This window comes from Kogia breviceps, chromosome 3, assembly GCF_026419965.1.
Source record: "Kogia breviceps isolate mKogBre1 chromosome 3, mKogBre1 haplotype 1, whole genome shotgun sequence".
Lineage (NCBI taxonomy): Eukaryota > Metazoa > Chordata > Mammalia > Artiodactyla > Physeteridae > Kogia > Kogia breviceps.
Genome location: NC_081312.1, coordinates 64,507,620 through 64,520,519, shown reverse-complemented (window position 1 = coordinate 64,520,519; position 12,900 = coordinate 64,507,620). Strand labels below are relative to the sequence as shown.

The 12,900-nt window shown below is 39.7% G+C and overlaps 1 protein-coding gene across 3 annotated transcripts in view; it reads right to left on the bottom strand.

Moving 5' to 3' along the window:
* Positions 1 to 11,195, bottom strand: part of SNX6 (sorting nexin 6) — a 55,809-nt gene extending 44,614 nt beyond the window's left edge. The window contains exons 1-4 of one of the 3 annotated variants that reach the window (XM_059056529.2): positions 10,929 to 11,195; positions 10,728 to 10,775; positions 807 to 911; positions 76 to 186 (exon numbers count right to left, since the gene is read on the bottom strand). In XM_059056529.2, coding sequence (XP_058912512.1) covers positions 76 to 186; positions 807 to 911; positions 10,728 to 10,775; positions 10,929 to 10,934 — 270 coding nt within the window. In that variant the 5' untranslated portion in view covers positions 10,935 to 11,195. The remainder of the gene's footprint in view (positions 1 to 75; positions 187 to 806; positions 912 to 10,727; positions 10,776 to 10,928) is intronic. The other 2 variants (XM_059056531.2, XM_067028585.1) reach the window with 2 other exon arrangements.
* Between the last annotated feature and the right edge of the window lie 1,705 nt (positions 11,196 to 12,900).

The following is a 12,900-nucleotide window of genomic DNA, read 5'->3' as shown; positions in this document are numbered from 1 at the left end:
ATAAGATTTCAACACACAATAAAGTATCTAAAAAGCTCCTAGAAAATGGGATTAAAATGGAACCGCAACACTTACAATGTAACCTGCATAGTCTTCATTTTCAACGAAGGAATCGTGAAGCCAGATAAATTCCTCATGTTGTCGAACAACTGAAAACTCATTTTGTTTAAAATTTGGCAACGAACTCTGCAAAGAAAGAGATTCTCTCAAATAAAAATCGAAGTTACACTAAAAACGCTTTTAACATTTTATACCTTATTTTTAAAAATTAGTCTTTTATAAAAGATTCTCAGTGCTTTTACACTCTATTATGAAAACCCTGAGACACCCAGACAAAATTATCCTGGGATCTTTGAGAAAATAAGCTGACAGCCTCTTATTATATTGTACTTCTACCATTACAAAGTTATCCTATAAATATATCAAACTCAACTATTCAAACAAAGAAAAATAGATCACAATCTGAAAATGTGCCTGAGAACTGAAATCTAAAAAGAAAACAGTCTGTTAAAACAGTAATTTAACTGAAGGAATGTAACAAAATCGAAAATAACAAGAATGGTAAAAGATATTAAAAGTCTAGAGAAAATTAAATTTGTACTATGTCTAAGTTCTATGATTAATTCTCAAATGTTAATCTTTAAAAAGTACATTTCCCTAAAACATTTTGTTAAAATAACAGCAGTGAATTATAAACTAAAATAGAATTTCTAATTATGTTCAAAACCAAAATTCTAGTCAATATATTATACATATGTAACATGAGCACAATAACTAAAATAACAGAAGTACAAAATCCCATTTACCTTTGTGTGAACGGTGAATTTTACTTTATCTCTCTCACTAAGAGCATCAGAAATGTCCACCTGCAGAGCAGCATCACTTTGAAGATCTACATTTATTGCTTTAAGCTAGAAAAAGAAAATAATAACTCAATGAAAATTCTGTAGGCTTTTATACAATTTAATTCTTCTCCCAGACAATAAGACAATGCAAAAACAAAACTAAACAAAAGAATCTGAAATCTAAAAAGTATTCAAGTTCATTTACTCTATATATCTATATCTGTATCTATCTATCTATCCATCTATTTGGGGGGAGGTGCTTTGGGTATGTTATTATCTTAACCAATTTTCATTCTACACCATGCAACTATACTTTGCTTTGTATGAGTCAATGTGCTAAACATAATTACAGTTTCACCCAAAAAGTAAACTATTTTCCAAGAACATGGTCCTTTAAAAGTTCAAGTGTTCTAAAATGTATCTACCTTTAAGAACAAGAAAAATAATAAAAAGAATATTGGCCAATCATTTAAACTCTATTGCTTATTTTAATTCAGGAATATATAATAAAACTATTAATGATAATTAAATATATTACATATATTATGTATATGTAAAGTGCTAAAAAATGATAACATATAATAAATACTCAATAATTAACTCCTGTGATATGAATTAAATTTTACTCTACAGTACTCTTTAATTCTTCTAAATTAAATTTTACTCTATACACCCATTTCTATTTACCCATTTATGAGAAGACTTCTCCACATATAATTCTAATCATAATTCTACTTATAATTCTTAAATTTCATCCATTTTTCTTCCCCTTTAAACAAATAAACATTCTAACATCTTTGGGTAATTTGGAGATTTACAAAAGAAGCAAACACACTAAAAGATAAAGTCTCAGCCAGCTGCAAAGATATGAAATATTTAAAGTGTAACTAAGTAGCTTGCTTCAAATACTCTAGTTGTAAAAGCCAGGACTGACTTTGGAATCTTACCTAGTCATTAGTGTTTCAAATTTCAATTACAATGTAAATGGAAAAAATGCTGGAAGCAAAATTGTTTATTCTATGATCTCAATTATATTTTAAAAAATGCAGAAATGGTTCTGAAGAACCTAGGGGCAGGACAGGAATAAAGACGCAGACATAGAGAATGGACTTGAGGACACAGGGAGGGGGAAGGGTAAGCTGGGACAAAGTGAGAGAGTGGCATGGACTTACATACACTACCAAATGTAAAATAGATAGCTAGTGGGAAGCAGCTGCATAGCACAGGGAGATCAGCTGGGTGCTTTGTGACCACCTAGAGGGGTGGGATAGGGAGGGTGCGAGGGAGATGCAAGAGGGAGGAGATATAGGGATATATGTATACATATAGCTGATTCACTTTGATGTAAAGCAGAAACTAACACACCATTGTAAAGCAATTATACTCTAATAAAGATGTTAAAAAATGCATACATAAAAGGCTTATAGGAAAGACAACAAAATGTGAGTTGCAGTGGATTTGCTTCTTTGTATATTCCTTTATTCTCCCAACTTTCCACAATATGCATATATTACTTTTATAAATAGGAAAAAAATAAGACTTTAAGAAATCTTGTGATTTATTAAAATATGAATTTTGTGAAGTTTTCCATTAAATAGGGTTGTTTATTAGTAATGAAAGTAACATACTATTTCTTTTTTGCTCTTTTGGTTCCGTATTGACTAGACATGTTTTAAAAAAATAAATACCATTACATACAATCTAACTTAAGAGTCACAGAAGAAATTAATCACTATTTAAATTGCATGACCCTTAATGAAAACTTTATTGATAACTTTAATAAGCTTATATTAAAATAAATTTCAATCAGTAATCATATTTTTAAAAGTTAATACTATAAACTTACATAAAAATATTTTTAAATGTTTAAAAAATTGCTATTGTACTCAATGCTACATGTAGCCCACTGTCTGATAAAAGAAATGAACTTAAAGGTTGTTTTGAATTATAAAGAAGTATTCTTTTTCATTTTCCAACTATCTTCATTGCTTCTGAAGTACTGGAAACATTAGAGAGTACTTTGTTCTTTGGTTTTCTTGCTTTTATTTAGTCTTATGTCTTCAAACTGTCCTTCCTACCTGTTCTCTAACCCCTTATCTTAATTCTAATTTAGGAAATCTGTTTCCTTATTTCTCTTTACTCACATTCAGGCCACTCTTAAGATGTTTATTGTGGTGGGATGAATTACAGCTCCCCCAAAGACATCCATATCCAAATCCCTGTGGATGTTATCTTAATATGGTAAAAAAGATGGGGAGATTATCCTGGATTATCCAGGTGGGTCCTAAATACAATTACATGTATCTTTATAAGGAGGCAGAGGGAGATTTGACACAGGCAAAAGAAAAGAAGGCAATTTAACTACGGAGGCAGAGATTAGAGTGGTAAAGCCACAAGCCAAGGATTGCAGGCAGCCACAAGAAAGCTGGAAGAGACAAGTAACTAATTCTTCGCTAGAGCCTCAGGGAGCATGGCCCTGCCAACACCTTGATCTCAGCTCAGTGATAATGATTTCAGACTTCGGGCCTGCAGAACTGTGAGAGAATAAATTCTGTTGTGTTAACCCGTCACGTTTGCGGTAATTTGTTATAGCAGCCACAGGAAACTCATAAATTTATCATATGGTTTTTGGAATAATAACCTTGGCAGTTCTCCGTTTGTTTTCACTGCCTAGTCTAGGATTTTTCAGACACAACTCATAAGACTCAACCTGGATGCTTGTTAAAAAATACAGAATCCGGGCTTCCCTGGTGGCGCAGTGGTTGAGAGTCCGCCCGCCGATGCAGGGGACACGGGTTCGTGCCCTGGTTCGGGAAGATCCCACATGCCGTGGAGCAGCTAGGCCCCTGAGCCATGGCCGCTGAGCCTGTGCATCCGGAGCCTGCGCTCCACAACGGGAGAGACCACAACTGTGAGAGGCCCACGTACCGCAAAAAATAAAATAAAATAAAATACAGAATCCCATGCCTTATCCCAGACATATCAAAACAGAATCTTCAGAATGAGCCTTAAAAACCGTACTTGGGAACACCAGCCTAGATTTTCCAGGTTGTCTTTGTCTTCTGTCAAAACTTCATCTCAACTGCTAATATTTTCTCTTCAATGATTATATAAAATATTTCTGCCAGATTTCATATCTCTAAGTATATTTTAATTTTCAGGTTTATTTTCTTTTTTTTAAACTGTTGAGCCATCAATTTGGAAACACACCTTTCAGGATTTCTACATATGAAGGGCTGTTATTTATTCTTCCAATTAAAGATTATTTTAGATTATTAAAGTATTTCTCTTCCATTTCGTTATCCTTTTATACCAAATACACTATTCCCCTTTTTTTGCTTTGTTTTGTCTGATAGTAAAACACCTGGCTTTTTAAAATTGTAACTTATCAATAAAAAATATTCCTGTATTATACATTTACCACTTTTGGTCTTGTACTTTATTTTTTAGGTATAGTTTACATATAATGAACTGCAGATTTTAAGTATATAGTTTGAACAGTGTAAACAAATATGTAGGTTACACCCCTGTAATCATCACCATAATTAATATATAGAACATTTCCATCAGCCCCAGAAGTTCCCTCCTTTGCTTTTATTCCTCTACTTCTTACTTTCTACTTTCTTTGATAAATTCTCTCTTGTATGCCTTATTAAAGCATATTAAAGCACTGGAAAATATGTCTTCCAACCAACTGCACCTTAGATTTAATAAAATATCATATTGTAAATTTAGTGTGTGGTTTTTTTTGCTTTTGTTTTTTTGGCCATGATGCGTGGCTTGCAGGATCTTAGTTCCCCAACCGGGGTGGAACCCAGGCCCCCTGCAGTGGAATCACGGAGTCCTAACCACTGGACATCAGGGAATTCCTATAAATTTAGTGTTAATTACATAAAATGTCCACAGATTTTCCAGGTGGATTTTTTTCTTTGTTTACAGAAAAGTCAATAATTTTAGACAGTTTTCGTTAAGGGGAAGAGTCAAAGCAAACAACTTGTGATTCATCAACATTTAATTAACTGTGCAAGTAGTGAGATCAGTTTGAGGAAATTCTAACTGGACTACATTCACCAGTTTAATCCTTATCTGGGCCAATAAAGTTTGTACTTTCTTCTGTCAAAGACTGACTAGGTTAAACACTTGTGTCATGGTCAAGAGAAAGCCCAGGCAGAGAAAATGATTAAGCAACACAAACACACTATCCTTAGAAAAATAATCGAAAGACACTGCCCTACTGCTGACAGATTAACTCTTCACATATAATTACTTAGTAAAGAGGACATTCTACTAACTAGTTTACTACACTGATGTGTTTACATGTTAAAATATCAACCTTATGACACTCCTAAAAACTTAACTGTTAATCTTTTACCAGAAAAGTACATGTACAGAGATGGATGGATGGATGGATGGATGGAGGAGGAAGGAAGAAGGAAAATAACTGATTAGTCCAACAGCCTCCCAACTGGTCTCTTGCTTCTGCCTCTTTCCCTCTTCAATCTATATTCCTTATATGGCCACTGGAACCATCCCACTAAACTAGAAATCACTCATCTGCTCAAAACCTAAGGGGTTCCCACTTACAGAAAAGCCTAATCCTTACAGTGGCCCCCCAGGCCCTATTCTTCTGGCTCACTGCAGCCCTGAAAGAAACGCGTGAACCATACAGAGCTAAGAAACTATTTCTAGTGAATAACAGTATAATCAGTGAAAAACCCCATGAGGCAGACAGAAATTCTGTTAAGTTCACTAACTCAGGCCAAAATTTAAATCTATTTTACTCCTAGTCCAGTTATGATTTTAAAAAAATTTTTTATTGAAGTACAGTTGATTTACAACCAGTTATGATTTTGGAAGTCCTGTAATAAATTATTTCCATTATGATACTCTGTATACTCAGCAGTCAAATCAATGGTTGATTATACATAAACTTTCCAGAAACTAGATTTCCTTTCATCCATCATACCAGAAATAACAAAACATTACTAGAGTCGCATGATGTCACTCCAATGCCTTTCTTGCTGGTCTTGTCAACTCCCATTGCTCTTTTGCCGTACTTGGCTTGCGAATTCCCACATGTAGGATCAATTCAATCATCAACTTTCTTTGCTTTTTTGAGCTGAGTATGGCTAGAGAAAAGTCACAACTGTCTGTGTTTGTCCACTACAAATTATTGCTCTCCCAACTGCATTAGACTCTTAAAACCATTCAACAGTCCAGGGCCGATCTGCTCAGCTCCCCTTCTAATTCCCTGAGCAACCACTCCAAAGCTTTACTATCTCAACCCTCGGCTGCATTTCCACCCCTACGCTCAACAAGTGACCCTGTCTCCCACATCCCCAAGAAATAAACACTAGCAGCTGTTTTCCCTCAGACTCATCAATAAGCCTTTCTATAAATAGATCTGTACTCACCATCTCCTCTGCATTCTCAGAAGGAGTGGTGTCCCATGGAGAGCAGAGCTCTCCGGCTACCTGAGCAGGTAATCTTCCTGTTTGCTCTAGAACCTGCTCGTACACTGCTCTTCTAGTCAAGTTAGCCCTGGTCTCACAACACCTCCACACACTGAGGACTTAATTTCCAAATCCAATACTTTGCAGTCTTCTTGATCTCTCTTCGGTATTTTGCCTCAATGATCATTCTGACCATGTCCTTAAAACTCTCTCAACTTCTGGGGACTCTTTTCATTTTCTCCCCACTCATCTCAGCCCCATCAGTTAGTCCATTTCTTCTCCTTGGCCTGTGAATGCTGTTTCCCACTGGGTACTATCTAGCGTTGGCAAACTCAGCCGTTCTTGACTAATAACTCCAAAATTTATACCTTCAACTCACATCTCTTATTCTAAGTTTCCAATCATAATTTCAAGTTACTAACTAGACATATCTACCTGGATGTATTATTAAACAACTGAGTGCCTTCAATGTGCCAACCACTGTCAGCTGTGCTTACGATAGAGCAATGAAAGGACACAATCTTCACCCTTTCAGATCTTACTTTCTAGTTTGGCAGGGAAGGGATTAGACACTTCACAGGCACTTCAAATCCAACATATCTGAAAACCAAACTTATTATCTACCTGCTAACTCCGCTATTCTCTCGTATATTCCTCATCTCCTTCTCCTCTGTCTAGCGCATGTATTTATTCAGCCACTATGCCCTGTGCATTCTATCTCCTAAACATCTCTCTGCTATGTCCCCTCCTTCATCCCTTCTTCCACTGCCTTAGTTCTAACTTTAACATTTCTTATCTGGACTGCCGCAACAGTCTAGTAACTGGTTTCTCTGCTTTCTGCAAGGAAGAAGCAATCTACCTTCCACATCGGAGTCATCTACAATGCTATTTTCATCTGGGCATATGTCCTTCCTAGCTGATGATCCCTCAGGACTTCCCACATTATGCACTTTATCTGTATTACCCATATCTACTCCTGCTTCCAGTAAGAAAAAGTGCTCCAGGTAGAACCTAATGACCTACCTATACATGTTACCCTCCCTACTGGTAAGCCTTCCCCATCCCTGGGAGCCTATATAATCAACATTTAAGGCTTAGCTCCTGTAGGCAACAGCACAGTGGTTAACAGCCCAGTACCTATAGCTAGACTCCCTGAGTTTGAATATAGCTCATACTGGCTGTATGAACCAGGGCAAGTTATTTAATCTCTCTGAACCTCACTTTTCCTTTCCAAAGTAGGAATAATAGTAGCAGTTACTTCACAGGGATTTGAGAATTGAGTTGATGTGTGGAAAGTCCCTGGTATGCAGCAAACACTTCATCAGTGTGTAGCTATCATTATGTCTTCACTCTCCTTCGTACTCCCATGGCACTTCACTTGTAAGCTCCTCACTACGCTGCCATGGCCCCAGGGCAGGAACTTTCTCTTCTTCCTCTGCCAACATTCATCTTATCCTTTGCCAGCAAAATCTATGTCACGTTTTTATCGGAAATAACTATCAATAAATGTGGTATGTGTTCAAGCTAAATGCTGAGTAGGTACAAAAGAAAATGCAAACATCTGGGCCAAGTCTTAAAAGATAAGTCAAATTTCATGTGAAAAAAAAGGTAAGGGAAAAAAATAAACACTCCACAACATTGAGAATCATGCATAAAGCAGACATTAAAGTGTAGAGGTGGTTGGGCAATGACAAGTAGACTAGAATATGCCTATTGTGTGTGTGTGTGTATGGGGCAGGGGCATCTTGAGAAATGAAGTCAGCCAGAAAGGGTTATGAACAGTGTTTAATGCTAGCATAAGGAGTTTGGACCTTACTGCAAAAAGAACTGGGTCCCCGTAAGTCCTTGTGACTATTAGTGCCATATGATCTAATCATTTCAGTTAGGTAACTACCAGTCATGTGCAGTCTGGACTAGGAAGTAGAGAGCCTGGAGACAAACCAATGACAGATACTGCTACAGTCCAGGCAAGAGATAGAGGGACCTTAACTGCGGCCATGTAAATGAAAGATGGGCTAACAACATTTCTGAGGTGAAATTATCTGGCCTCAGTGACTGTTCTGGTATGGGGATGAAGGTTATGATTCAGAAGCTTCTTGCATGAAGGACTGGAAATGACATTAATGAAGATAAGGAATAAGAGGGAAGAGCAAGGCTAGGAGTCCAGGAGAGGTGCAGTTCCTTCACCTGAAGTAATTCTGAAAACAAAAAACGTATTATTTAGAATTCAAATCAAATGCTAAGAGAATTATGCCATCATGCTGGCACATACTGCTCTATTTAACAAGCACATCAGAGCAAAATGTGTCCAGTTCAAAGGGCTCATTTGTTTACTAAATAATATGTTACTGTCCTTCCTTTGGGAAAGAATAAAATACCCTATTATGTAGAGGTGTAACCGAAGAGATCAAAAAGTGGCCAATAATTTTCAATATTGTGTATTCTTAAAGTCTGCTTTTTAAGTTTCTCACGAAACAGTATTTTCTTAAGGCTGTAAGACTCTCTTCTGTTCCAAATATCATAATGAAAAATTTAAGACTGCTTAAAAATGTATTTAAAAATGCTGTCTTTAATTTTGCTTACTGCTGCTTTGAATGAAATGCTTGCACTATTATTTTTGAATCTGTGATGTCCCCCCTACAATTTGTATCAAATATGTACTTCATGCTTTTTCTCTATCAAGACTTTCTTAAAAGGCTGAACAAGACAATCTAAACTAAAAGTGCAATGCCTAAAGCTTCTAATCTATTTATGGCAATCTATTTCTATGAGGACAAACACAATATAAGGAAATTTAAACAGGCCTGAAATTTCTGTTCCTGCAATGAGAAAATAGCAGGATAACTTTGTGCAGCCATAATCAGACTTCAGTGTACAATGGAATCTTCTTGCTTGTTAACAAAGTAGTTATCTGTCCTCCCTACCTCAAGAGATTGATTTACTAGAGGGTGGGCCCAGAAACTTTTGACTTTAGTTTTTCAAACACCCCAGGTGATTCTTATGCAAGTGTTTCAAGGCGACTTTGAGAAATATGTGCACTGGCTTCGATGTCAGCAACATGGTTTAAAGTCCACCTCTCTCACTCCCTGGCTGTGTGACTTCAGACTACTTACTTAGTTTCTCTGAGGTTCAGATTTCTCATCTGTAAATGGGGGATACGAAAAGCTTCACAAGGATGATAAGAGGATATAATGAAACAATGCTTATGCAGTGCTAACACAGTGCCCAGATATGACTATTACTATGATTCACCTACCCCGGAAGATACATATACAGATTCATACACATGCACTTTGTCTTAAAATTCACTAGAACCTAGAATTTTAAGAAATAATCAGAAATCCTACATGATGCTCTCATGCTAACTAGTAATTCTAAATGATGCTTTTGTGTAAACTGAGAAATTTATTAATTCATCGTTTATAAAAATATGCAGCATCTTCTGCATCTTTCTTACCATTTTAAAGCTTTATAAAGGTCATCAGTTAATACTAACTACCTTATCTCTTATTTTAAAAAAACAGGAATAACATCCTATAAGAATATTTTATCACCTGCCCCAAATCGACTAACAGATGTATCTCTCACATTGTCTAAGATAAATAAGTAAAAGCAAAACGGAAAACTAAAGTGTAAACTGTTAAATGTGAAGGAACCATGGAACGTTGCTGAGCTGCAGTCATCCTGTACCAATATTTTTCAAGTGCTCACTTGTACAAGGCACTATACAGATTACTACCCTTCGGCCAAGGTAAATGGGGAGAGAGAATGGGAGGGAGGAATCACAGCCCTGAAGGCCCTTTCTGAACTGAAATGCACTGCCTCAAATTCACCACCAAGGGATCTCTGCAAAAGATGTATTTTTTTGCACATAAGGAAAAGTAAAGGTACTGTGGGCTACCAGCACTTTACAAAATCTGGTAGGATACTGGAGAAGAGTTTAGATTCGGCAACTGTAAAATCCCGTGCAAAAGCGTAATTTAGAACAAGCCCGTACTATAATGTTTTAGAGGTAGAGAAAGGTGGGCGAGGGCGGGTTCGAGAGGTCCCCAAGGGGAAACTGAAGGTGCCGGCAGGAAGATCTGACAATGGGTTTTCATAGCCCCCAACGTGGTGGCGGTGGGTGTCCAGCTCCGGCCTCCACCTCCACTTCCCCACCTGCACCCGGACCGGGCGGGGAAGGCGGTCAACCGAAAAGTCGGAGCCGCGGCGGGGGCCAAGAGCGGCCGCGGGTCCCCGGGAAATCAGAACCGAACGGCCCCAAGGGAGGAAGGGCTGCAGGAGGGCGGGGCGCGGTGCGGCGAGGAAATCGAAAGGAGGCCGGCGGGGAGGGGGTGCCGCGCGGCCGGAGACCCCCCCTCCCGTGCCACACCCCTGGACCAAGGCGGGGGAGGGAGGGTCCCGCGAGCCAGAAGGAAGCAGAACTTACTCCGCGGTCCTCCTCCGAGAGGAAGTCGGGGCCGTCGTCCAGGCCTTCCTGCGAGGTCGGCGGGGCCCGGCGCGCCGGGGAGAGGATGGAGTGGGGGGGACACAAGGGGAGACATTAGTATCAGGCCGGCGCGGCCCCCGCACCCGCCCCGCGCCCGCCGCCCCCACCGCGCGCCCAGGGCTCGGCGCCGCGGACACCCACCATCATGGCTGCTCCGAGGAGAAGGCTGGCGCAGGCGCGCACCGCACCGCGGGCCGGAGGGAGCCGGCGGCGGCTGGCAAGCGGGGCGGGGCCGGAGGCGGGGCCTCAGAGAGGAGCAGCCCCGCCCCGCCCGCCCCGACGGGGCCGGGGTCCGAGAGAGCGGAAGAAGGAAGGAAGTGTCCTCCGCCCAAGGTCGAAGCACACTAGGCCGAGAGGGCCCGAAGGCCCAGGCTCACGTGTCTGGAGACAGCTCGCGGCTGGGCGGCTCTGATCCCAGAAGGGCCGAAGGCCATCTGGGGAGCTGTCCAGTTCCCGTTCTCTGAGAGCTGCGGCGAAAAACCAAGCAAGCGCCCTCCGGAAGCCACAGAAAATCATCTAGTCTTTGTATAGTGCCACACGATAATTAATGACAACTAATATTTTGCCTGTAGAAGTTGTGGGAACCCAGGCCCTTTACACCGTCATCAGTCAGGGGCTGTAATCAAGCTTTTACTGCTAGCGAGGCACTAAATGGTTGAGCACTATGTAAATGAGCTGTTCACATTACAAGGGTATTCCTTTTCTTTATACCAAGAAATGTCCCCAGACCTACTCTAACTGTCCAGTTGTAGAGCACCACACGGGAGTCCACAGGCACTTGAGACAAGACAAAAATCATTCCTTACCCCCTGCCCCACTTTTTCTATTACACACACGCACAAACAAGCAATCCTGTACTCCCATTCAGTTAATGGCATCAGTATCTTCAGATGTTCAGGTCAGAAACCTAAGTCCTATTCAAGTCCTGCCTTCCTCTCCCTCACTCGTTACACCATCTAGTAACCAAATCCTATTACATCTGTAATTTATCATGTGCTATTACCTCTTAAACTGGTCTCATTCCTCCTCCCAACCCCCTTTCACAGCAATTACCCTCAGCATCTCTTGTCTGGCCCGTTTTTTAAAAACCATTAAAAAAAACTGAAGTAGAGTTAATTTACAATGTTGTATTAGTTTCAGGTGTACAGCAAAGTGATTTAGTTTTATATATATATACATGTATATACATATATATATTCTTTTTCAGATTCTTTTCCATTATAGGTTACTACAAGAGACTGAATAGAGTTCCCTGTGCTATACAGTAGGCCCTTGTTTATGTATTTTATATATAGTATTGTATATATGTTAATCCCAAACTCCTAATTTATCCCCCCCCCCCACCCTTGTCTGGCCCTCTTCAATACTCTCATAACTTTTCTTAGTTCCATCTCTCTCTCACCATTCTATACACTGCTGCCAGTTTTCCTCCTAAGACACAGGTATTGATGATTATGCTACTACCCTGTTCAGTAATCTTCCCAAGTCTCCCTTACGTGAAGGTCCAACTCCGCGGCCTGTGATTCCAGGCCCTCCACATTTGATTCCCTATTTTGCCAGGCCCTCCCATCCTATCTTATTGAATTGAAGCTCTCAAAACAGTAATGGGTTTTTTGCTGTTGTTTTTGGGGGGGTTTTGGCCATGCTGTGTGGCTTGCAGGATGTTAGTTCCCCAACCAGGGACTGAACCTATGCCCTCTGCAGTGAAAGCATGGAGTCCTAACCATTGGGCTGCCAGCGGATTCCCACAAAACAATAATGTTAAACTTCCAGACATCTTCATGAGAACTTGTAGCTTTCATTTTGTGCATAAGGAGAACTTAGGCATAGAGAGGTTAAGTTATTGCGCCAGCAAGGGTTATTCTCCAACATGAGGGGGACGACTTTTTTTTGGTCTTTTGTTTCTTATTTCCCAGTGCACTGTAGTAAGTACTAGAGTAATGTTTTTCACTGGGAGTCATGAGGCATCATGTGGAGTCCATGTAGTGTGATGAAGTGTCAGGAGGAATGTTCCAGTAACTTGTTGCTGATAAAAGGTGCCAGTATTTCCCAATAATTTGTTTTTGGTTTGAAGGTAATGCCTATAAGGTTACACTTCCTAGATGGAGACAGA